At 46.2% G+C, this 25,871-nt stretch overlaps 1 protein-coding gene across 3 annotated transcripts in view; it reads left to right on the top strand.

Annotated features, from left to right (window-relative positions):
* Nucleotides 1–557: 557 nt before the first annotated feature.
* Nucleotides 558–25,871, top strand: part of EDC3 (enhancer of mRNA decapping 3) — a 59,166-nt gene continuing 33,852 nt past the window's right edge. Inside the window, exons 1-3 of one of the 3 annotated variants that reach the window (XM_075897430.2) lie at nt 558–668; nt 7,153–7,334; nt 9,050–9,369. In XM_075897430.2, coding sequence (XP_075753545.1) covers nt 7,171–7,334; nt 9,050–9,369 — 484 coding nt within the window. In that variant the 5' untranslated portion in view covers nt 558–668; nt 7,153–7,170. Of the gene's footprint in view, nt 732–7,152; nt 7,335–9,049; nt 9,370–15,545; nt 16,020–25,871 lie in introns of those variants that run through there. The other 2 variants (XM_075897429.2, XM_075897432.2) reach the window with 2 other exon arrangements.

Below are 25,871 nucleotides of genomic sequence, written 5' to 3'. Positions count from 1 at the left end.
TAGCAGCAGACAGACCACTCATCCCTACGCATCCCTCCCCGCGTCTTGTAAGTGGAGTACCCGCTCCGGCAATGTTTTCACCGTGAGGGAAAGACCCCGCAGTGGCTGGATCGCCCGGCCACCTGCCCCCCGTTTCTAACCAACTCCCTGCCCCCCAGGCAGAGCAGCTCAACCTGTGCCCTGGAGTCAGTGCAGGGGCTTGCAGCAGCCCTCGAGCACCGCATGAGATCCAGGGGTTCCCACTCGGGGGGGACTGCCCCAGCCCCCCATGAGTGGGGGGGCTCAGCCTGGCGCCGCCCACCCCAGGGCAGGGAAGGGCCCAGCGGCCCCCTCGGGCTGGGGGCAATGGGCAGAGGGGGCGCGGCCCCGCCCAGCCCCATGGCGCGCCGTGCCCGGGCTCCAGGCTGCCCGATGGGCACCGATTGCGGGAGCAGGGCCCCGACTACACGGCACCTTGCCCACACACAGGGCGCTTTGCGCAGGCGCACAGCGGACTTCTTTTTCGCGGCGCAGGGCTGCGGGAGGTCGGCTTGTCTATGCTCCCGGGGCTGGGTAGAGCGCCAGCCTGGCCCTCACCAAACCGCCGGACTCTATGACCGGGAAGCGGGCCCTGAGCCGCGGCGGAAGTGACGGCAGACGCACGGCGCTGCGGAGGGGGCGCTTCCGGTGTGCGTTGGGGACGGTGTGGAGAGTAGCTCCACGAGAGGCGGAGAGCGAGCGGCGGGACGCAGGTGGGGGGCGGCGCGGGGAGGGACAGGGCCTCGGCCCGCGCCGCCGTCTGGCGAGGAGAGGGGGAGGAGCTGGGGCGGCCCGTGAGGGGGGAGGGGCCCCCACGCCGGGCCAGTTCCCCTCCCCCACTCCGCCCCCTTCAATTCCTGCTCCCAGCGGCTCCGTGCCGAGCAGTGGGGCCGCCTGGCTGCACTGCGGGGGGAGCCGAGTCCTGGCGGCTGGGCCCCAGGCGCCTTTATTCCCCCGTGGCCCCTGGAGTCCTCCCAGCGTGAGCGCGCCCTGCACGGGGGCGTTTTGTTTTCATTTGCAAGAGAGCGCGAGCCTGGGATCCTGCTCCGCCGCCTCCCGTCGCACGTGGAACGAGGCAGCCTACAAGCAGGCCTTGCGCTTTAATCGTTGTCAGCAAACTGGAGCAGGGACTCCCTTTTGCTGTGCACTTTTATAGTGGTGTGTGCAATGAATTCTGCTCCGGATTGGGCTTTCTGGGCATTACCACGATATGATTCATAAATAAGGCCCTACCAAATTCCCGGTCCATTTTGGCTAATTTCACGGTCATAGGATTTTAAAAATGGTAAATTTCATGATTTGGGATATTTAAATCTGGTGCTGCAATTGTAGGGGTCCTGACCCCCCAAAAAGAGTTGTGTGCGCTTTGCAAGATTGTATGGGGGTTGCAATATTCCTACCCTTGCTTCTGGACAGCTGCTGGCAGTAGCATTGCCTTCAGAGCTGGGCAGATGGAAAGCAGTGACTGCTGGCCAGGAATCCAGTTCTGAAGACAGAGCTTCTGCCAACAGCTGTGCAGAAGTAAAATGGCATAGTATATATCGCTACCCTTACTTCTGCACTGCTGCCTGCAGAGCTGGGCCTTTAGTTAGCAGCTGCTATTCTCTGGCCACCCAGCTCTGAACGCAGCAGCACACAAATAAGGAAGGGCAACATGTGTGGTGTTACCATCCTTCTGCACTGCTGCTGGAGGAGTGCTGCCTTCAGATCTGGGCACACAACCAACATAACTACTACTATAATGGCATTGCTCTGAAGGCTGCCCAGAAGGAAGGGTGGCAATACTGTGATCCTCCTAAAATAACTTGGAACCCTCTGCAACTGCCTTTTGGGTAAGGCCCCCCCCCCCCCAATTTGAGAGACACTAGTCTCCCCTGTGAAATCTGTATCGTATAGAGTGGGTGGCCAACCAGTTAGACGAAGAGCCAAAATAGCTGTGGATAGAGTGCAAAAAGCCACGTGTTATATATTTATTTTTATGTATCTATAGATAGATAATAGTACACAAAATGTAGTGATAAAAATAACATTACAGGACATTTTGGACAAAAAAAACGTAAAACACTTTTTTTTGTTACTTAAAGAATTCATGGCCAGTCCATAAATCTTCAGAGAACTCGACAAGGAACAAATATCAAATAAAAAAAATCTTTAAAAATACAGTAATCGCACACTTAAAAAAAAATCCCCACCATGTATATTAAATTTAACACTACTGCCCTTTTATGACCTTTGTGGTTTTTAAAATTAAACTGAACTGAGAAGTAAATTAGCACAATTTGATGTGGCTGTTTCACTCCAGCTTGTGATGTCTGGTATGGTTTCCTCATTTTTGTTACTTATGAACAGGGCTCGTCGAACCGCGGCAAGCCCCACTCGCCAGCTGCGCTGTCCAGCGATCTGCGCATGTGCAGATCGCCCGAACCCGGCTCTTCCGGGTTGCAATCTACTTGCCACAGGCGAGTAGATTGCATTATTTGTCAAGCCCTGCTTATGAAGATTATGGCTTTTTTTTATAGTGCTAAAAATTCAGGACTGTCCCAGATTGCAAATATGAGAGGTTCAAAAACAATAAGGGAGAGACTCATATCTCAGAATAATTGCTTCAGCCTGGCAAATAGTAGCCTTTCAATTTTCTTTAAAGAAACAGTGTAAACCAGGTACATACTGATTCTTTTTTTGCCCTGGAATTTAAATATGACATCTGTGTTGGCTGCCTTATTCTGCATACATGAAGACTTTGAGTTTAAAGTGCTTCAGGTCCCCCAAACACCTCTCCCTCACTTAATGCCTGGATCCCGGAGCCGTCGCTGCCGCCGCCACGCGCTTCTACCTCCAGGCGCTGGGGAATGTGCGCAGAGCAGCCGGCTGTGAGCAGGCACTGGGGCGCAGCTCAGAAGGAGCAGGAGCAGCATTTCCTTAATCAAAGAGCCGCGAGTTGGCCAGCCCTGATATAGAGCAGAAGCGCACAAAAGGCCAGATTTCATGATTTGTGATACATTTTATATGGCTCTGTATTTGGTAGGGCCCTATTAATAAATAGAACCTTGCTGTTTGTCTCCTAGGCTTTTCTCTTTAATGTTAGAAGGAACCTGTGTGCTACTGTCTTGTGGTCAACAAGGGAGTATGTACATTGGCACAAGCTGCTTTTTTTACATCTTTGGGGGAAAGGCAGCATGTTTCGGTGTGAGCTTTGGATGAGCCAAAGAGCCTAACAAGATTTTAAATATCCAATCCCTTTTACAGAGATACCAGAAATATCCAACTTATGTAATTAATTACCAGGAATTTTGGAAGGCATATTAAACCTCTTTCCTCAGGGTTTACACTATAGTCTGACTATTGGGTCTCCCTGATTTTTATGTGGGGGAGGGGCAGGTTACAGGCAGTCCCCGGGTTACGTACAAGATAGGGACTGTAGGTTTGTTCTTAAGTTGAATCTGTATGTAAGTCGGAACTGGCATCCAGATTCAGCTGCTGAATCTGGACACCAGTTCTGACTTACATACAGATTCAACTTAAGAACCCCAGGCGTCCCCAAGTCAGCTGCTGCTGAAACTGATCAGCAGCTGATTCCAGGAAGCCCGGGGCAGAGCAACTCTGCCTCGGGCTTCCTGTAGTCAGCCGCTGGTCAGTTTCAGCAGCGGCTAACTTGGGGACTCCTGGGGCAGAGTAGCTGGGGTGCTGCCGGGTTGGTCCACTAGCGCCAAGGAGCGGTGCTGTGGGACCAACCGGCAGCGCCCCACCTGCTCTGCCACAGGCTTTGCTCCACATCTCCCTGGTCGGCTGAGGGGAGCTGATCTGGAAGCGCCGCGGGTCCGGCCCCGGGTCCTGCGCCGCTTTGCTCCCCGTCTCCCTGGTCTGCTGGCTCCCGCAGCAGACCAGGGAGACGGGGAGCAGCTTTTCTCGCCCCAGAGGAGGCGGGCGGTGGGACCAGGCGTCCCACCGCTCCAGTCCTCCGGGGTGAGAAAATCCCCGTTCGTATCTGCGGATCCGACATAAGTCGGATCCGCGTAACTCAGGGACTGCCTGTATTTCCCATCTGTCCATTGTGCAGTTCTTACATACACCTTCTGCAGCATCTGGTCAGAGACAGAATATTATTCCAGATGACCTTTGGGCCTAATGCAGTATTGCAATTCACATACGCTTAGACTTATCAATATTTTTGTTCTAAAATAAGGAGGAGGGAGTAGACACTTGATCCCTAGTTTTAATGGGGAAATGAGCTATTGCTGAAAATAACTGTGGTAGGTCCTCCTTGAGGGGTAATTGAAACTGCTTTAGTGCAAGGCTAGACCACCAAAAAAACTCACTTGCAGATTTATTGTTTGAAAGCTTGGAATTTTATCCTGGCATTTAAACTGTTTTCAGTACCAGTTGATGAGAACATTTTAGGCTAAAATAATTTGCAGCAACAATTCAACTTCCAAGTATAGGCAGGACAGTGAGTGGATTTGATGCATGCCTACACTGGATTTTGGAGCAAGCCTACCTTTGGGTGTCCACAGACTTGTGCTAGCAATTTAAAAATAGCTATGTATTACGGCGTTGTGTGTCTCATGCTGTCAAGTGCATGTCCCAGGAGTCAGAGGTCAGGCTGTAGCCCAAGCCGAAACATCTACACATCAATTTCTAGAGTGATAGTGTGAGCCCTTACTGGCGCTATTTTGTAGATCTGGGCTGCGAATATTGCTCCCAGATGCAGGGTAAACATGCCCTTAGTGCAGGGATGGCCAAGCTGTGGCTCTGGAGTCACCTGTGGTTCTTCTGAAGTTAATATGTGGCTCCTTGCTCAGGGGCTGCAGCTACAGGTGCCAACTTTCCAGTGCTCAGCTCCTGGCTCCACCTCCTCCTCCAAGCGTATCACGCCCTCGCTCCTTCCCTCCCACAGAGCCTACCAGGTGCCATGAAACAGCTGATTACAGTGGGCAGGAGGTGCGGGGAAGGAGGAGGAGGCACCTGGTGGGGACTGCTCACAAATTACCAGTACTGTAGTCCTTTGGCAATGTACATTGGTAAACTATGGCATTCTCTCAGGCCCAGGTTGACCACACCTGCTTTCGTGGCTCTTTTTCTTCTCAGGTGACTGCAGCAAAGGTTTTTTTCCATGTGATAATTTAGCATTTTAAAATATTTACATATTAGTCACCTAATATCCCATCTCAAAGCACTGTATACATGTTGGCTGCGTCTAGATTGGCATGATTTTCCGGAAATGCTTTTAACGGAAAAGTTTTCCGTTAAAAGCATTTTCGGAACAGAGCGTCTAGATTGGCACGGACACTTTTCCGCCAAAGCACTTTTTGTGGAAAAGCATCCGTGCCAATCTAGACACGCTTTTCCGCAAAAAAGCCCCAATCGCCATTTTCGCGATCGGGGCTTTTTTGCAGAAAACAAATCTGAGCTGTCTACACTGGCCTTTTGCGCAAAAGAGACTTTTGCCTGAATGGGAGCATAATAGTATTTCCGCAAGAAGCACTGATTTCTTACAGTAGGAAGTCAGTGCTTTTGCGGAAATTCAAGCGGCCAGTGTAGACAGCTGGCAAGTTTTTCCGGAAAAGCAGCTGATTTTCCGGAAAAACTGGCCAGTCTAGACACAGCCATTAAGTATGTTAATCTGCCAAACCAACCTGATCTTTGAGAAAATAACTGATTTTTTCAGACAAGGGAAATGCAGTAGCTCTAATCAACCTGGATATCAGTAAGGCATTTAATACATTTCCACATGGGAAATTGTTAGTTAAGTTGAACATTGGGATTAATATCAGATTTGAAAGGTGGCTAGGGAACTGGTGAGAGAGGAGACTGCAGTGGTGAATTGTCAGGCTAGAGAGAAGTTACTAGGGAGTTTCTCAAGGGTTGGCCTTGGAGCCAATCTTGTTTAACATTTTTATTAATGATCTTGAGACAAAATGTGGGAGTGTGATGATAAAATTTGTGGATGGCACAAAGTTGAGAAATATTGCCAATACAAAGGAGGACAGGAATTTCATACAGGAAGATGGGACAACTTTGTAAGCTGGAGTAATAGCAGTGGGATGAAATTGAATAGTGCAAGGTCCAAGGTCACACACTTAGGGATTAACAAAAGAACTTTTGTTATAAACTGGGGATTTATCAATTGGAAGAGACAAAGGAGGAGAAAGACCTGGGTGTATTGTTTGATCACAGGATGACTATGAGCAGCCAACGTGATGTAGGCATGAAAGAGGCTAATGCAGTCCTAGGATGTACCAGGTGAGGTATTTTCAGTAGACAGAAGTGTTAGTGCCACTGTACGAAGCACTTGTGAGACATCTGGAATTCTGCATGTGATTCTGATCTCCCACGTTTAAGAAAGATGAATTCAAACTGACACAGGTGCAGAGAAGGACTACTAGAATGATCCAGGGAATGGAAAACCTACCGTATGAGAGGAAACTCAAAAGAGCTTGCCTTGGTTAGCCTAACCACAAGAAAACTGAGAGGAGATATGATCCCTCTGTTTAAATACATCAGAGGGATAAATACCAGTGAGGGGGAAAGATTATTTGTTAAGCATCAGTGTGGACACAAGAACAAATGAATATAAACTGGCTATCAACAAGTTGAGGCTTGAAACCGGGCAAAGATTTCTAACAGAGGAGTGAAGTTTTGGAACAGCCTCCCAATGGATACTCTGGGGGCAGAAAACCTAACTCTCTTCAAAACTTAGGTTAATACTATTTTGGGGGAGGGGGGAAGAGGGGTGGTATGATGGGACTGCCTACAGTGGCATGTAACTTACTAGCATGACTCTGCTAGTAGCAAAAAAATCTCCAACATGGAGTTACTCCAGAGAATTCTTTCTCAGGGGTCTGGCTGGTGGGTCTATGTTTTACTGAGCATTGTTGATGTAGCATCAGAACCATGCCTGTAGGCTTGTTTGTGAAGCACCTAGCATAGTCACTGTCCAAGGGTCTTGCAACCTCAATAAAATCTTACAGAATTCATAGGTATTATCCCTGTCCCACTATGAAAAGACAGGCCACTGAAGTAAGTGCTTATATGTGGCTCAGGATTGTAGCATGGGAGATATAGCTGGTGCTACTTAGGTTTGTCATTCTCCCAATTTTTTCCCCCCTCCCAGCCAATTCTGTTTTCATTTTACAGTGTTCACATCTCAGAAATATGGCTACAGACTGGCTTGGAAGCATTGTGTCCATTAACTGTGGTGATAGCCTGGGCGTCTATCAGGGACGAGTCTCAGCTGTGGATCAGATCAACCAGACCATCTCCTTGACGCGGCCTTTCCATAATGGGGTTAAGTGCATCGTGCCAGAGGTCACCTTCAGGTAGTGTCTCCTCTCTTTGCTTCTTCCAGACAAACTTTATGAATGGCTGAAATTCGGGCATTTTGCATCACACCTCGTTACTGCATTTTCTTGGCAAGAAAAGTACCCCTGTTGCTTTTTGGTAGTCCCTATACAGAAAATAAGAGATGCTGCCATTGGGCTTTTGGCTGTTTGAGTTACAATGTGACCACAGATGCAGGTCACAATAGAAGCATGTTGGCAGGAATGATGAAAATGGGTGTCTGCACAGGGTCACTGTGTATTACTTGTCATCCAGCTTATGGTTAGATGGGACTTTTGGGCGATCTTGTGAAATTTTGCCTGGGGCATGTTGAATTTTTGTGTTCGTTAAAGCATGATTGAAGTGAAAGTCGTGCTGCTAATCATTTAAATTAGATCCTTCCCCTAAACAATCTCTCTTATGGCTCCAGCTGCATATTTATGTTCAAGTCTTTCTTATCTTTTGCAGCTATTCTCCATCTGGAATGGCTTTTTATCACACTGACAAGAATTCTCTTCCTTTTGGCACAATAATCCTGTTCTGTAGTTCTGATGCTATTTGGTACAGATTGGCCCTGGAGACGCATACCAACCATTTCCAAAACTAACACACCGACTGCTGTGTAGGAACTAGTGTTATACTATATTACTTGCCCTCTACCTCTGCCCCATCTCTCTATTATGTTACTGCAGAAGAGTAAAGATTAGTCTTCAGATATTTTATTATCAGTGCAGGTTGGCAAAGTTAATACACACATTTAAATGATTTCCACAAATACACAGATGTAACCATATTTTATTTATAAGCAAAGATAAATAGCAACCTTAGGGAATCTCTCTTCTTTAAAGAGTTGAAACACAGAAGAGGGACAGGAGAAAATTGGAGGAAGAATCCATGTAATGTTGTCTTGGTAATATCATTACCTTTATATCCGAGTATAATAGATATATTCCTAAGATTATGAAGAATAATCAAATGAAAAGCCAAAGACCAAATCTTATACCCAGTCTTTCAGGAGTGACTAGGTAACAGCTTTCACCCACTTCTTTATCATGTGAAAGTGTGGATAATTTCCAGTACTGCTTATAGGCTAATGTTATAGATTATCCGCATTTCCCCCCACCCCCAACAGTACCTTTTTTAGCAGGCTGGCCAGCAGCCTAGCTCAGGCCAGGTCCGGGACCTACCCCTGCTGGAACTCTTCATTTAAAGCATGTTAGGAGCCAGGCGGGCAGGCAGCCTGGCTTAGTTCCTGCTCGCACTTGGTCTGGGTGCTCAGCCCCGCCTCTGGACAAGCAGCTGGTCTGTGAAAGAAGCTGGTTTTCAAACTGACTCCCCTTGCGGATCAGCTCCCATCTGGCACCCTGCACTGCTGCCTCTGACACAACTGTTAGATCTGACACAGAGACAGCAGTGCAGAGTGGCAGGGAGCTCCTTCGGAGTGGGGCCGGAGCACACTGGCTGCCAGCCTCACCTCTGGGGACTGTAGAATAGTTGAGTAACCAATAAAAATTCATGAGGTTAATTGACTATTCAATTAACCGATATTTAACATCCCTAAATACTGTAATCCATGTTAGTGCTGTTTGTTGTGGATTCCAATGAATTAAGCTGCTGCCACAGACTCCAACGTGCTTTTCTATTAGAGGTTTGATTTCTGTAGAGCTGAACGCCAATGCTGACTCCCACTTCTTGTTCTCTGTTCCATGTTTAGGGCAGCTGACATTACTGAGCTGAAGATTCTGCAGATCCCAGGCCCTGGGGACAGCAAACAGAGTGGGGACCTGCAGCATACTGAACTGGGCGGTCCTGGTGTTGGGTGCCAAGTGGGTACCAATCAGAACGGTGCTGGCAAATTGCTAAAGAAGCCGACCTCTTCCAGCAGTGCCCCACAAGCTATCCCAAGGAGAACAGATCTGAAGAATCATGAAGTTGTCATCTCCCCACAACAGCAGCAGTGCTCCAAGAGCTACATGGAACGACATGTGGAATCCTTGAATCAGTCCAAAGGTTTCCGTCGTAGACACAACTCCTGTGAGTATAGTGCCCATTCAGCAGCTTTCCCTTCTCCTTAGCCTGGTGTTCATGGACTCCCTCAGTCTGCTGTGTCATCCACTGTCCTGAAATGGGCATTTAATATAGTGCTGGGTAGACGTACACAGTTTATTGCTGGTATTCTTGTTTCTACACCATTAATTTCCCTACCCTGTGAAGATGTTTGGGAAAGTGCTACAAGCTGTCAAATATGTTTTTACCCCTAAATTTGTTAGAGCTTAAAACTGCCACTTGTCTTCAGTGATTGCTTTTAGCTATCTTAATAATAGGGGAAACTGATGACAAAATGTACATCTGTAGTTTCTCAGAGTAGACGGCGGCTCTCATGACATCTGATAGAGACCATGCATATCCCACTCAGAACGTAGTTTCACTCGCAGTATTCTACTAAGAATGTAAGTGACTAGTCGACTAGGAACTCTGCTAGGCGCTTCTCTCCACCTGAGAGGCAGCAAGTGCAGGGAACATGAGCCGGTGCTGGGGGGAGCCTGCTTAAAAGCAGGTTCCACCCCTAACCCATCTCCACAGGGGGCAGTGGGGAAATGGCATGAGCGGGGATTGAAACAGTCCAGTTTGCGCTGGTCCCACTGCTGCTCCTCTCCCTTTGGAATGTACATGAGCTGCCTGCGGCTCTTGTACATTTCAAAGGAAGAAGCACAGAGGGAACCTGTGCCAGCAGGAGGGAGTGCTTTGCTCCTGGCAGGTTCCTGCTGCCTCTCTCCCTTTGAAATGTACACGACCTGCCACGGCTCTTGTACATTTCAAAGGGTGAGGTGTAATGGGATAGTGAGCCTCCCCCCTTATCCACTAATCGAGTAGTTGATGGAAATTCCATCGACTATTCGATTATCTGATTAATTGAAATTTAACATCCTTCGCAGTAACATAAAACACACTTGTGCTGGCCCTTCAGTTGGTTGGTGGGAGGACTGGGTCTGCAGGGGTAGAAGGATCTTGTCATTTCAATTTATTTTGTTTTCTGAAAGTGAGGTACTTTTTATAAGAATCCAGGATACAGTGGTAAATAGCCAAGTGTTTAATGTATAATCTACACAAAATAACTTTGCATGATAATACCTACACCAGCATTGACAAAAAGGTCAGTTCACATCAAGTCAGCACAAGTAACTGAGAATTACTTTAAATCAATTCCAGGTACCTTTCAGCTTTAATTTTTTGTCAGTGGGTGTATTTTTTAGCAACAGTTTAGAATTCCTAGCCGGATCAGACTATAGCCCTGCAGTGGGACTGAGAGCTGACTGGTCTTGCAGAACTTGCTGCCATAATAGTGGGATAAAAATGCAATAAATAGTGCAGGTGAGAGCAGGTGTTGCGGGATGGAACAGGCCCGGGAGTGGAAGAGAAAAGTCTTGCACTGGGCTGTGTACCAGAGTTTTATGTTCAGCTTTTGTGAAACGAAAGAACGGTAAACAAAGGGAGTTTGCTATGGAGTCCACCCAGGGGAAGTTCCCAAAGAGTTTTTGTGCCTTTCAGGCTTCCGTGAGCAGTAAATACAACATCTGAAGAGGCTCTTAAGGAAGACAGTATGGATAGTGAGTGATCGGCTGTTGTGACTTACAAAGAATATGGCACATTTGTCTTTCTACCAGAAGACAGAAGCAACTTCATCTGTACGAAGTACAAGTCAGTCTCCATTTTGGAAGAGAAGGTTAAAGGGCTAGAGGCCCAAGTACGTACCCTACCTTGTATCAGGGAAAATCAAGACTTTTTGGAGAGAAGTCTGTTTGGTATTGCAGGCCCAGAATGCTGAAGAATCAGAGGAGGCAGTGCAGAGCAGGGAAGAAAATAGAGTGTGTATGTCCTTCAGAATAAGCAAGGGGAGAACTCCAGTACCCCTAATGCAGAGAGAGGTAAGCACCATTTTCAGGATCTGCATAGGTACTACGGTGGAGAATGCTTTAGAAGAGACCTCTGAGGGAAGGGATCAAAAGGAGACCCCATCAACCAGAAGACATGGGATGCATTGTCTTCAGGGTGGGGACTCCACAACCCCCACTCCCAAGAGGAGGAGATGGGAGTCCCTGACAACCACCACCCTCTTAAGAAGGACAGGGTCATCGATCTGCTGATCAGACCAGGAAACTCCAGCAGTGCACTGCTTGCTTAGCCCTACAATTCAGGATGTGATGGAGCACCTGCCAAGACTGATCGTCCGCTACCTCTTCCTACATTGCTATATGGGCACCAGGGATACTGTCAAACATGACCTTGAGCCAGTCACTGCAGTCTGTGTGGTTCTGGGAAGAAGAATAAAGGCATTTGAGGTGCAAATTGTGTTCTCATCCATCCTCCCTGTAAGGAAAATGCCCATGTAGAGTTAGAGTAAGGCCCATCAAATTGTGGAGGCAGATGCATGGTTACGCAAGTGGTATAGGGGAAGTGACTTTGGATTCTTTGACCATAGCAATCCAGGAAGGAGGATTGCTAGGAAAAGATGGGATCCACCTAACAAAGAGAGAGAAGAGCATCTTTGCAGGCAAATTTGCTATCCTAGTGAGAATCATAGAATACTAGGACTGGAAGGGACCTTGAGAGGTCATCGAGTCCAGTCCCCTGCCATCATGGCAGGACCAAATACTGTCTAGACCATCCCCGATAGACATTTATCTAACCTACTCTTAAATATCTCCACAGGTGGAGATTCCACAACCTCCCTGGGCAATTTATTCCAGTGTCTGACTACCCTGACAGGAACTTTTTCCTAATGTCCAACCTAAACCTCCCTTGCTGCAGTTTAAGCCCATTGCTTCTTGTTCTATCCCCAGAGGCCAAGATGAACAAGTTTTCTCCCTCCTCCTTACGACACCCTTTTAGATATCTGAAAACTGCTATCATGTCCCCCCTCAATCTTCTCTTTTCTAAACTAAACAAACCTAATTCCTTCAGCCTTCCCTTATAGGACATGTTCTCTAGACCTTTAATCATTCTCGTTGCTCTTCTCTGGACCCTCTCCAATTTCTCCACATCTTTCTTGAAATGCGGTGCCCAGAACTGAACACAATACTCCAATTGAGGCCTAACCAGCGCAGAGTAGAGCGGACGAATGACTTCTCGTGTCTTGCTCACAACACACCTGTTAATGCAGCCCAGAATCATGTTTGCTTTCTTTGCAACGGCATCACACTGCTGACTCATATTCAACTTGTGGTCCACTATAACCCCTACATCCCTTTCTGCCGTACACCTTCCCAGACAGTCGCTTCCCAGTGAGGAGGGCTTTAAACCTGGTTTATGGGGAAGGGGTGCCCAAGGTAAGTGGGGAGAAGGAAAACACAAGAAAGAGGGTGTAGCAGGATAGGCCTGATCCATACTAAGAATGTAGGGCAATCAGCTGCTTATCTTGGGTGCCTGTACAAAATGCAAGATGCCTGGGAAACAAACAGGAAGAACTGGAAGTCCTGGCAGTCAAGGAACTATGATGTGATTGGCATAACAGAGACTTGGTGGAGTAACTCATGTGACTGGAGCACTGGCATGGATGGGTATAAACCACTAGTGGGCAACAATCATGGTTCTGTGTGTGGCCCACAAGACGTTTTATTTACCATTACCCACGTGCAGGGTTTCCATACACATAGTGTTTTTCCTACCAGTATTCCCACAGCAAGATGCATGTAAAGTGAGGTGCGTGATGATTGCACACAACGTTGACTGTAATAGCCATGGACTCCCTCTGCATTCAGTGTGCTATTAGGGTTCAGTCGGCACACCCCACAAATTCTAGGCATGTGAGTACATTTAGCAAAATGACCCTATCTTGGGAGACCATCTTGGTTGCGACAGTCGTGTGGCCCACTGAGATGGAGGACCATTCGTGCAGCCCACTCACTAGCCTGGCTTGCCCATTGTTGGTATCAACTGTCCAGGAAGGACAGGAGGGGAGAAAAGGTGGGGAAGATGTACTGTATGTGAGAGAGCAGTATGATCGCTCTGAGCTCCAGTACAAAACTGGAGAGAAACCTGTTGAGAATCTATTGACTAGGAGTACCGGCGAGAGCATTGAGGATGATGTTATGGTGGGCATTTGCTGTAGACCACCAGACCAGGAGGTTGAGGTAAATGAGGTTTTCTTCAGACAACTAATAGCATTTTCCAGATTGTGGGTCCTGATTCTCGTCTCAGGGGAGACTTCAAACACCCCAACATCCACTGGGAACAATACAGCAGTGCACAGACAATCCAGGAAGGTTTGGAGAGCGTTGGGGGTGCAACTTCCTGGTGCAGGTGCTGTAGTAACCAAATGCTGGAGGCCATGCGTCTCTTGACCTGCTGCTAACAACCAAGGAAGAATTGGTAGAAGTAGGTGGCAACCTGGGCAGCTGTAGTTGGTTGAATTTAGGATCCTGACAAAAGGAAGAAAGGAGAGCAGCCGAACACGGACCTGTGGCTTCAGAAAAGCAGATTTTGACTCCCTCTGGCAGGGATGGGGGAGCCTGTGCCCACAGACTGGATCCAGCCCTGGCTTACCTTGATGTAGCCCTCCGCAAGGCTGCACTTGTGCTCCAGCCCTGCTTGTGAGTCTCTGAGCCTCAGCACCCCTCACAGGGTTGGACCTGGGAAGCTCTGTCCCTGTGCTCGCCCACAGGGCTTTTCTCTGCCACTGGGAGTGGTGAAGGACAGTGCCTGCGTATGGAGAGTGGCATGGAACCACCTGCTCCCCCTCCCCCGCCAAATGGGAGCTGCGCCAGATAAGTATCCCAGTCCCCTGCCCCCTCCCTCCCACCCTGACTCTGCTTTCCCATCCCTAGCCCAGTGCATGGTAGCCCCCTCTAGCACACTGAACCCTCCATTTTGGCCCCACCCGTGAGCCTAAAATCTACTAGACCTCAGCCCCCAGAAAAGTTAATCCAGCCCTAGGGGAAAGCTCTGAGTATTGACACCTCCCCGCTCCCATAGGTCTGGAGCACGAGGGGAACCTTGGTGCCCTGAGTTGTTAGTTGAGGGCTTTTTTTTTTTCCTGCTTCTGAGTTGGGGACCAATATCAATGAGGTATTTTTCCTTCTCATTTGCATGTGGGCCCTGTCTCATTTTTCTGTGGCTCAATGGCTCCCAACCCATAAAGGTTCCCTGCCTTTCCCCCAGGGAATTGATCGGGAGGATCCTGAGGAGACTAATATGAGCAGGAAAGGAGGTCAGGAGATATGGCTGTATTTTAAAGAATTCCTATTGAGGGCACCAGGAACAAACCACAGTGAGCAGAAAGACTAGCAAATATTCTTGCTATTAAGCTTGGTTTCACAGAGAAATCTTTGGTTAGCTTAAACACAAAAAGGAAACTTGGACAGATAACTAGGGAGGAGTATAAAATATTCCTTGAGCATGCGGAGGTATGCTCAGGAAGGCTAAAGCGCAATTGGAGCTGTAGCTGGCAAGGGATATGAAGGATAAGTAGAATGGTTTCTACAGGTATGTTTGCAACAAGAAGGAGGGCAGGGAAGGCGTGCTTAGTTTTGCATCATATTATGTAAAAAGCACTAGTGAAGTGAGTACAAATTAAAATTTCATATAGACAATGTCTTGTTGATACCGCTCTACATACTACACGCTGGAATGTAAGTGCACGTTGAACCTCCCTGTCGAGCACTTTGCCCTGGTCCAGCATGCTGGGGATCTGACCAGTCCCAAACCAGGGAACTTGCCAGACCAAGGGAGGCCAATGCTTGTTCTGCTGCTGCCAGCTGCGGGACTCCACTCTAGCAGCAGCAGAGGGGCCGGCATTGACCGAATGGGGGACAAAGGGTGCTCAGGGGAAGAGGCGGTGGCAGTTATGGTGGCTGCCGAGCTGTGTGTGGCTGGGGACCAGAGTGGAGCCTGGTGGTTGTCAGGCTGTGCTCTCAGCTCTGCCGCCACCCCACGAGCTCCCCTTGTCCCTGCTCCCCCTCTCACGATTTTGAATGCTGCAAATCAGCTATTTGCTGTGCTCCGGGAGCTCGGTACGGAGTTGCTGAGTGTAGGACCCCCGGCATTTCCCCATGAGTGCTCCAGCCCCAAAACGCCCACAAATGCTGGACAATGGGTGTTGCCGGACGAGGGAAGTCCGGAGTATAGAGGTTCAACCCTGTACAACATTTATATCCCAGCTGATTTATTTTATGATTCTGTGGTAAAAATGAGAGTCAACCATTTTTCAGCAATGCTGTGTTATGACACTTGTCTGATTTTTGTTAGCAAGTAGTTAAGTGAAGTGAAATGTGGAGTACTCAAGACAAATCAACTTCCTGAAAGAGGTACAGTAATCTGAAAAGGTTGAGAGCCATTGCCTTAAACCGTAGTATGTGCTACCCTCACATGCTGCTGTAAAGCATTAGAAGGAACAGTTGAGTGCTGTCATTCTTAGAATAAAATCTTGGGCCTGCCACATCTAGCAGACCCTAGAAGCATGTGCCTAGCCCTGTTGATTTCCATGGGAATGCTAAGTATGTGCTTGTGTGCTCTGAAATCTGTTCCTGAAAGGCTGCTCCTACGGCTAGTCTGCAGGCATGAGCTAGCTTTTATGATGTCATTGTTTGACCATAAAGACTTGTTAACACTTATGTGGCTTGTGGGCAGATATTTCTGTTTGCTAAGTCCAACTGCCCCAGCAGCCTTCAGAATCTACAGTGGCATAGGTGAGAAGAGGCAAATTACATGCTAGAGTTCAGGACAGCTTAGCCTCCCTAGAGTTAAGGCTGAAGCTAGCTTCTCACAATAGGTCTGACTTGAGATCTTTTCTCCCAAATAGCGCAAAAAGAAACCGGTCTCTCAAACTGTTAAAATGCTGCATCTTGTCTCAAAGTTTTCTTGTAATCTTAGTAGAATTCAGAAAAGTTGGAAATCATTTCACTGCCATTCACTTAGAACCACCCACAAGTAGCTTGGGATTTTTTTTATTTTCAAAATGGTTTGGGCTGCATCACATTCATGTGTTTTTTGTTGACATTGTTGAGAAATGCTGATTTTTTTTTTTTAGGGGAGGCAGGGGAGTACCATAGTGGGAGAATGTCACTGAAGTTGTTATTTTCAAGTGTATATAGAGCAGTATTTTAAAAAAATAGACTGACCTGTTCCCGGCTTCAGACTCTGCTGCTGTGATTGCTGTCTTGATCCAGAGGCGAGAGGTAGGACCGGGATGAGAATTTAGGAGGTGGGATGGGGTCATATCTGGAATGAGTATGCTGCTTCCTTTCTCCCCAAAGACATAGACTGTCAAGTTGAAAGCAGGGAAAAATTCTGTATGGGGACTAAGACACAAGTTTTGTGTGTGCAAGGGTCTGGAGGATGTATGGGGGAGAGGGGGGTTGTGCAGAGGTGATGGAGAATTCTGGGGAAAAGAAAGAGATGTGGAAATGAGTACAAGGTATTGGAGGACATGGAAAACGTGCAGGGGACTGGGCTGAAGTTATGCTGATTGAGCTACAATTCCCTGGGTCCTCTTTGTTCACCTTTGTCACTATAGGTGTGATATTTGCTCTTCACTAGTGTTGATCTAGCAGTCCCCCAGCAGTTCTTGATGATAGTAACTAATGGTTCTGAAGTTGTTTCAGTTGGTTCCTTACGTACCCTCGGATGAATTTAATCAGGCCCTGCTGACTTGAATATGTCTAACATTCTTTAATTTGTTCTTTCCCTGTTTTGGCTTGTGTTCCTGTTCTTTCTTGGAAATATTAATTGTGTATCTAGTCACCATTCATCTTTTTAGTGAAAAACTGAAGCAAAATAGCCATTAAGCACCTCAGCCTTCTTGATGTCCTCAGTTATTAGCTCTCCTTCCCCACTCAGCAGAGGACCTATGTTTTCTTTAATCTTTCCATTGCGACTCATGTGTTTCTTGTTTGTCTCTCCCTAGGTGTAACTCAGGCTAAGGCAAAACATTATTTTGTCCCTACATGCTTGCGCTATTCTTTTTACTTCTCCTTAGTAGTTTGTCTGTTTCCACATTTGTAGGGGGTTCACTTTCATTTTCAGGTAATTAAAAGAGCTCCTAATGGAGCTGTATTGGCTGTTTACTATTCTTCCTATATTTCTTTTGCTTTGGGATAGTTTGCCGTTGTGCCTATAATATAGTCTCATAATGAAACTACCAGCTCTTCTGAATGCCTTTATCCCTTTGGTTTTCTTCTTATAGGACCATACTTACCAGCTCCTAAGTTTTTTAGTTTGCTTTTTTGAAGTCCTGTGTCCATATTTTGTTGTTTTTACTCCTTTTTTCCTTAAAATCACAACATCCATCACTTCATGATCTCTCTAATCCAAATTGCCTTCCATCTTCAGATTCACAGCCAATTCAACCCTGTTGATCAGAATCAAGTCTCAAAAGGCCATCCCCCGTGTTGTTTCAGAAAGCGGAGGAAGTACAAAGTTGTCCCCAATATTTTCCAATAAGATCTCAAAATGTGTGAGGTGTGTTTGTTTGTTTGTTTGTTTGTTTGTTTGTTTGTTTGTTTGTTTTTTAAACAGATACTGTATTTGGGTAGTTAAGGTTCCAAATTACTCCCCTTATGTTTTGGATGTTTGTTGTAGAAATACCTCATGACCTCTTCTGAAATCACTCTGTTCCTTTCATTCTTCCCCCCTTTATTTTTCTTTACCCAGAAACTTCCATCTTTTCTGTCTTTGGCCTCCTTTGGGACTTCAGCCCAAAGCGCCTGTGTTCTTGGTGTATATCACAACATCACCTTTCTTTTTTTCCTGCTTGTCCTTCCTGACATGCTCTACACACTGTAGCAATATTCTGGGTTGTCATGAGATTTATTCCACAAAGTCTATGATGTTGCTTAAGTCATAATTTATCTTGTGCACTAAAATTTTCAGCCAGGGTTGGCAGTTTTCCAGGAAAAACTAGGTCAATTCAGGATGCTGGTTTTAAACTGGGAAAGTATAAAAAATAAAATTATTAAAATAGACAAATGAAAAGTAGTGACAAATGTTTAGCATTTTGCTATTAGTTATGCAGTACAGGTTGATCCTCTCTAGTCCAGCATCCTTGGGACCTGACCAGTGCCGAACCAGAGAATTTGCTGAACCACGGAAGGTCGATATTGTGTAGCAGCATTACATCGACAATTCTTCCACTGTTTACTGGGCTCTTAGAAGACATTTAGCGTTAAATTAGAGCTAAATAACAGCACAGACCACTGAGCGCCAGCTCTGGTGGCTGTAAACAAAATTTATGTGACCAGAGGAAACTTGGCCTCATCCATGATAAATTAAAATCATGCCAGACCACAGATGTTGCCGGTCTAAAGAGGTTCAACCTGTAATATGGTCACTTTAATTCAAGGAAATAAAACGAAACACAAGAAGAAGCTGTATGCTGTTCCCTTGGCTACCTCAGAAAGAAACTGAAACTTCTGAACCTGGGAATTTTTCCTTTTTTGGCAATGAAAACCATGTGTTTGTTTTGCAAGCAAAGACTGGGATCTCCTAAGTTCAGAAGATTGTTTCTGTTTGAGGTAAACTGCCAAACAAAGCATCCAGTCCTCTTTCTCTTGATCTGGTTGACTGGAATTGCAACTGCTACAATTCAGCTCGGTAATCAAGTCAAAATATTTCAGTATAAGCAAAGGTGGAAGACCACTTGATCCAATTTATGATTATTTTGAGAAAGTTAATGAAGATGGCGAAGTTGCAAAGAAAACGTGGGAAGGCAGACCATACGTGTAAGAAATATTTTGCAAAATGCCGTGAAAAGAACGAGAGAGACCAAAGCCACTGACTTTGACTAATGCTCATATATGTTTAACTAAACTTTGTGGATGAAAGTACTTGCTATTGCCAAAGAATATAAAAAGAAAGCCTCAGGTTGGCCAGAGACAATAAGGAGGAAATTTCACTTGTTTTCAACCACAAATAGATATGTTTGTAAAAAATGTAGACTTGAAAATTCCAGCATTTTTTATGGCTGTTAAATTCCCTTTTCTGTTATAAAGTACCCAGTTTTTCAAGCAATGATCTGCTTCTTAAGGCCAGACAACAAAGCACCCAGTTGAAAGCTGGTAGCAAGTGAACTCTTAGATTGCAATGGCTTCAGTAGCTTACTAATGGCTTAAAGGTGGAAGCACTCAACAGATTACATGGGCAGTTACAGTACTCCAATAATCTTATATTAATCTGCACACTGATCCTGTGATAAATAACTGTGGTTTCTGTGTCAGTGGTTGATACTGGAAGCAGTAAGAAAACTGGAAAGTACTGTGCTATGCTGATAAGAGAAGCCATGGCGTTAGCAAACGAACTTAATGGTGGTTATGACTTGACAGATAACAAGAAGAAGATGCAGAGTACGAGAAGTGAATTGGAGCAAGTTGTTGATGCTTTGATTATGTATGGATGTGGATCACAGTGGCTAAATCTACCTTTCATCAAGTGCTTTGATGAAACATGTCATAGATTTGCAAGTGTTTTCATAATACTAGTTTAAAGAATGCTAAGCCTCGGATCCTGGTGACACATGATGAGAGAGCCAAATAACATGCTAGGAAAGTAGGGCTGTTAAACTATTAAAAAATAATTCCAATTAATCGTGAGATTTCTTTTAAATGATGCAGTTCCACGATTATTCAGTTACGTGGTATCTTAACATCCCTACTCAGGATACAGCCATTCAGAACTGAGGAATAAGCTTGTGCTAGCCATTCTGTCAGAGTTGGTCATCTGCTACAGCAGGGGTTCCCAAACTTTTTGACATGGGGACCAGTAAATCCATTCACGAGCTTTTGGAGGACGGATAACATCAATTTGCATATTCATTAAGCAAATGATGGATATTCAAATAAGTTGTTTCTGGTCCTCCCAAAGCCCCCAGTGCCAGCGTTAGCAAAGCTTTTGATACAGTCACCCACAATATTCTTGCCAGCAAATTAAGGGAATATGCATTGGATAAATGGACTGTAAGATGGATAGAAAGCTGGCTAGACCAGGGTTTCCCAAACTTTTTACTTTAGTTGGAACACATTTTTAGTAGTTTTTTTGCAGCCCAAAAATATAAACGCATATTAAAAAAAGAATGAAAAATGAATACATTTTCAGTGTTTCACCTGGTTGCATCCTCCACCCAGCCTGGGCCAGGGCTTGGAGGACCCGGCACTGCATGCTCCAGGAAGCGGTAGCAGGAGCAGATTGGGGCTAGGGTATCTGGCTAAGAGGGAGGGTGCAAGGAAGGGTAGGGTTGACAGGTGTCCGGTTTTGTACAGGACAGTCTGGTATTTGAGGGTTTTGTCTGGGAAACAAATTGAGAAATTACCAGACATATAAAATGCCTGGTATTTTCTAATTAGGTACGTTTTATTATAATTAGGTGTATCAGTCCTTAGCTGGGAACTGCCTGGCTGGTAGATGTGCTCACGCTGCCTGAGGCAGTTCGCAACTACTTGAGGGAGGGTATGTGCGGGGGGGGGGGGGGGGGGGGGGAATGGAATCCCTGGCCAGACTCTCTCATCTGCCAGGGTCTGTAGGATCTGCATGTGCCCAGGTCAGTCCTGCTCCCCACCCCCTTCTCCTCCTGATCTCCCCAGTCCAGCCCTGCTTCCGGTGACCGGTTTCCCCCCCCCCCCAATCTCCCCTGTCATCCCTGTTCCCTCGACAACCCCCCCACCCCTGCTTCCAGCAGCTGGTTCTCCTGTCCTCCTCCTCCTGATCTCCCTCATCCAGCCCCCCGTCCAGCCCTGCTTCAACCACCTGCCCATATCTCTGATGGACAGCTCCGCTGCTTCCAACCCTGCTTCTGCTGCCCGCCTGCCTGCCCGGATCTCCGTGGGACAGCCCTGCTACCCCTAACCCTACTTCCGCCGCCCGCCCAGATCTCCGTGGGACAGCCCTGCTATCCCTAACTCTGCTTCCGCCGCCCACCCGCCTGCCCGGATCGCCGTGGGACGGTCCTGCTATCCCTAACCCTACTTCCACCGCCTGCCCAGATCTCCGCAGGACAGCCCCGCAGCCTCCAACCCTGCTTCTGCTGCCCGCCCGCCTGCCCGGATCTCCGCAGGACAGCCCCACAGCCTCCAACCCTGCTTCTGCCGCCCGCCCGGATAGCCGCCGGACAGCCCCATAACTCCTTACCCTGCTTCTGCCGGTTGCTGTCCCCATCCTGCTTCCTGGCAGCCGGTTCCCCGCTGCCACCTCCTCCCAGCCTGCTCTGGTCTGCCCCGCTCTGCTCCCCTCCTGGCAGCCACCAGCCATGCTGAGGCCCGGTATTTTTTTCCCGTGGCTGGAAAACGCTGATCTAGTCCATCATCCAGTGGGTATATTTGCTACTATTTTAATCCCGTGTAGTTTTAAATGTTTCATTTGATGGTACTTCTAGCACTTCCCTTCCAAAGTCTCTTAAATCTCACTGAACTTGGTAAGTTTCCTGAATTTTCTTTAATTACATCCAGCTGCTCCAAAGTGTTATCCCATGAGCCATCTCTCTGAAAGTACCTCTTTGAACTGCTGCTTTGCTTTGACCTCATTGACTGAAATTTGTGTGCTAGTTACACCTCTTCATAGCATTTTGCTAGGCTTTTTGTAGTTTGTAGTTAGCAAAGAGTGCTTTAAGTCCATTCTATTTGTCTTTAAACACAAGAGACGAGAACAGTTGTGTTGCAACATACTCTGAAAAAAAATCTTCTATTATTGACTTACGACTGTCTGAAAATCTTTGGAAATCAATAAGGCAGGCTTGAATTTTAAACATCTGCAGGTGTTAATTACCTATATTTGGTCATCTTCCATCCTCCATGGTTTTGGTGGAGAGAAGGTTTTGAACCCTCTGGATTAAATGCGAGTACCTTGCATGACAGCTTGAATTGCACAGAACCTCTCTGAAACGCACAGGTTTGGGGAACAGATTAAATGTGACTGTCAGCTGTAGGATGCAAGAGATGTTGGCTGCAAGAGAAAGGGGCACTTAAGTCCATGAAGGAATGTGTTGAGAAGTTTTCTGGGGTTAAAACAGCTGCACCTGACCCTTAGGTGACCTTTTGCGTGCTAAGTCAGAACCATAGTTCTCCCTTTACAGTGCTTGTGTGACAGAAATCAATAAACAACAAATGGCAGTGTGGGGTTACACAACAATGGGTTACGTGCAAAGCTGGCACCAGGCTCATTCATGCTAGGGCTGGTAGTAAAATCTCCCCGAGGGATCTTACAGGAAGGAAGGCAGCCAACCCACTGGAGACTTTCTAGTTGCTTGACTGTTTATAATTGGAAGGTAAAGCAGTTCGGGAAGCACTGTTTACCTTTTCTAAGGGAAGTGCTTTTTTTTTCTTTTTTGTGCCATGGCAAAGTGCTATGTTGATGCCAAGCCGTATATTTCACTTGAATTAGTGGAGCATACTGATACAGGAAACTAGCTCACAGTGCCTCTTCTGGTATAGCTGAAAAAAAAGACAGAACTGTGTAGCACTTTAAAGACTAGCAAGATGGTTTATTAGGTGATGAGCTTTCGTGGGCCAGATCCACTTCCTCAGATCAATATGTGGAAGAAAATCGGCACAACCATATATACCAAAGTGATACAATCAAAAAAAGGTGAACACATGTGAAATTGACAAATCAAATTTTAGAACAGAGTGGAGGTGAGGGGGGAAGGTAAGTTTCTGTGAGGTAATGACATAAGGGAAGTTTCTGTGAGGTAATGGCATTAGGGGTGATAATTAGGGAAGCTATCTTTGTAATGGGTGAGATAATTAAAGTCTTTGTTTAAACCCATACATAAAGTGTCAAATTTAAGCATGAATGACAATTCTGAAGCTTCTCGTTGAAGTCTGGAGTTAAAGTCTCTTTGAAGCAATATGCATGTTTTAAGGTCATTAAGTGAATGATCAGTCTGGCTGAAATGGCAGGCAACAGCTTTCTCTCTGTGAGCGAGTCTTATGTCTGTTTTGTGTGCAATGATTCTTTGGCAAAGTGTCTGAAACGTTTGTCCAATGTACATAGCAGATGGACACTTTAGGCACGTGATGGCATAAATTATATTTCTGGATGAACAGGAATATGTGTTCTTGATCTTGTAACTGGCATGGTTGGGTCCAATAATGGTGTCAGCAGAGTAAATTATGTGGACAAAGCTGGCACCGGGGTTTGTTGCAAGGGAAAGTTCCAGGGTTGGTATTAGTGTGATATGTCCTGTGGTTGTTCGTAAGAATCATCCTGAGATTAGGTGGTTGTCTATAGGAGACTATGGGTCTGTCTCCCAGAGCCTCTCGGAGTGTAGTATCCTGTTCCAGTATAGTTTGTAGTTTATTGACAATGCGTTGGACGGGTTTAAGTTGGGGGCTATAGGTGATGACAAATGGTATTCTATTGTTGGTTTTCCTGGGTCTGTCTTGAAATAGATGGTTTCTGGGTATTCGTTTGTCTCTTTCAATTTGTTTTTTATTTCTCCAGGTGGGTAATTGAGGTAAATAAATGCTTGGTAGAGATCCTGAAGTTTCTGGTCTCTGTCAGTGGGATTAGAGCAGATGCGATTGTATCTAAGGGCTTGGCTATAGACGATGGGTCGTATGGTGTGTTCTGAATGGCAGCTGGAGGCATGTAGGTAACTGTAGGAGTCAGTGGGTTTTCTGTAGAGAGTGGTGTCTAATTTGCCATTGGTGATTTGTACTGTGGTGTCCAGGAAATGGATCTCTCGTGTAGAATGGTCCAGGCTGAGATTGATGGTGGGGTGTAGGTTGTTAAAGTCTCTGTGGAATGTATCCAGTGTTTCTTCGCCATGGATCCAGATCATAAAGATGTCATCAATGTAGCGTAAGTAGAGAAGGGGTAAAAGGGGACTGGATCTGAGGAAACATTGTTCTAAGTCAGCCATAAAGATGTTAGCGTACTGTGGGGCCATGCGGGTACCCATGGCTGTGCCGCTGATCTGGAGGTATAAGTTGTCCCCAAATTGGAAATAATTGTGAGTGAGAACAAAGTTACATAGGTCTGCTACCAGATTGGCAGTGGTATCCTCTGGGATAGTGTTTCTAATTGCTTGTAATCCATCTTCATGTGGAATATTGGTGTAGAGAGCTTCTACGTCCATGGTAGCAAGGATGGCATTATCAGGGAGGTTATCGATGTTTTGTAGTTTTCTCAGGAAGTCAGTAGTATCTCAGAGATAGCTGGGAGTGTTGGTTGCCTAGGGTTTGAGTAGAGAGTCTACATCGCTGGATAATCCAGTAGTGAGCGTGCCGATACCTGAGATGATGGGGCGTCCGGGGTGTCCAGGTTTATGGATTTTGGGAAGCAGATAGAACAATCCTGGTCGGGGTTCAGAAGGTGTGTCTGTGTGGATTTGGTCCTGAGTAGAGGTGGGAAGTTTAAGGAGACAGCATAGTTTCTTTTGGTATTCTGAAGTAAGATCAGAGGAGAGAGGTTTGTAAAATGTGGTGTTGGAGAGTTGTCTAGTTGCCTCCTGGTCATAGTCGGATTTATTCATAATGACCACAGCACCCCCTTTGTCAGCTGGTTTGATTATAATGTCCGGGTTGTTTTTGAGACTCTGGATGGCAGAGTGTTCAGCGCGGCTGAGATTGACATTCACAAACAACAAGCGACATCCAATCTGGCATTGTTGCGGAAGCATTGTATATAGAAATCCAGATTGTAATTCCGACCATCGGGGGAGTCCATATAGAATTGTTTTTCTTTTGGTGTTGATAGAGGGCATCTGGTTGGTCAGCTTGATGTTCAGTAGTAGTTTGGAAATATTCTCGTAGACGGAGGCAGCGAAAGAAAGCCTCAAGGTCACCACAAAATTGAATCCAGTTATTGGGGGAGGTGGGGCAGAAAGAAAGCCCCCGGGATAAGACAGACTCTTCTGCTGGGTTGAGTTTGTAGCTAGAGAGGTTAACAATATTATCCGGTGGGTTGAGGTAGTTGCTGTTGTAGCCTGTGCTGTGGAACAGTTTAGAAAGTTTGTTGTCTTTTCTTTTTAGTAGGGAATGGAAATGTGTATAGTAGATTTCTCGTCTTGTGGAACAAAAGTCTTGTGAAGTGTTAGTTGGTGTGGAGGTTTGTCTTGAGATGAGATTCTCTAGGTTAGAGATGTCATTCTTGATGTTTTTCTGTTTCTTGATGTTTTTCTGATTTTCTTGATGTTACAGACCCATAGTCTCCTATAGACAGCCACCTAACCTCAGGATGATTCTTACCAACAACCACAGGATATATCACACTAATACTTTCCCTTGCAACAAACCCCGGTGCCAGCTTTCTCCATATATTTACTCTGCTGACACCATTATTGGACCTAACCATGCCAGTTACAAGATCAAGAACACATATTCCTGTTCATCCAGAAATATAATTTATGCCATCACGTGCCTAAAGTGTCCGTCTGCTATGTACATTGGACAAACATCTCAGACACTTTGCCAAAGAATCATTGCACACAAAACAGATATAAGACTCTCTCACAGAGAGAAAGCTGCCGCCTGCCATTTCAGCCAGACTGATCATTCACTTAATGACCTTAAACATGCATATTGCTTCAAAGAGACTTTAACTCCAGACTTCAA

This window comes from Pelodiscus sinensis, chromosome 14 (assembly GCF_052426305.1).
Source record: "Pelodiscus sinensis isolate ZL-2025 chromosome 14, ASM5242630v1, whole genome shotgun sequence".
Lineage (NCBI taxonomy): Eukaryota > Metazoa > Chordata > Testudines > Trionychidae > Pelodiscus > Pelodiscus sinensis.
This window is presented reverse-complemented; position numbering and strand designations above follow the sequence as displayed.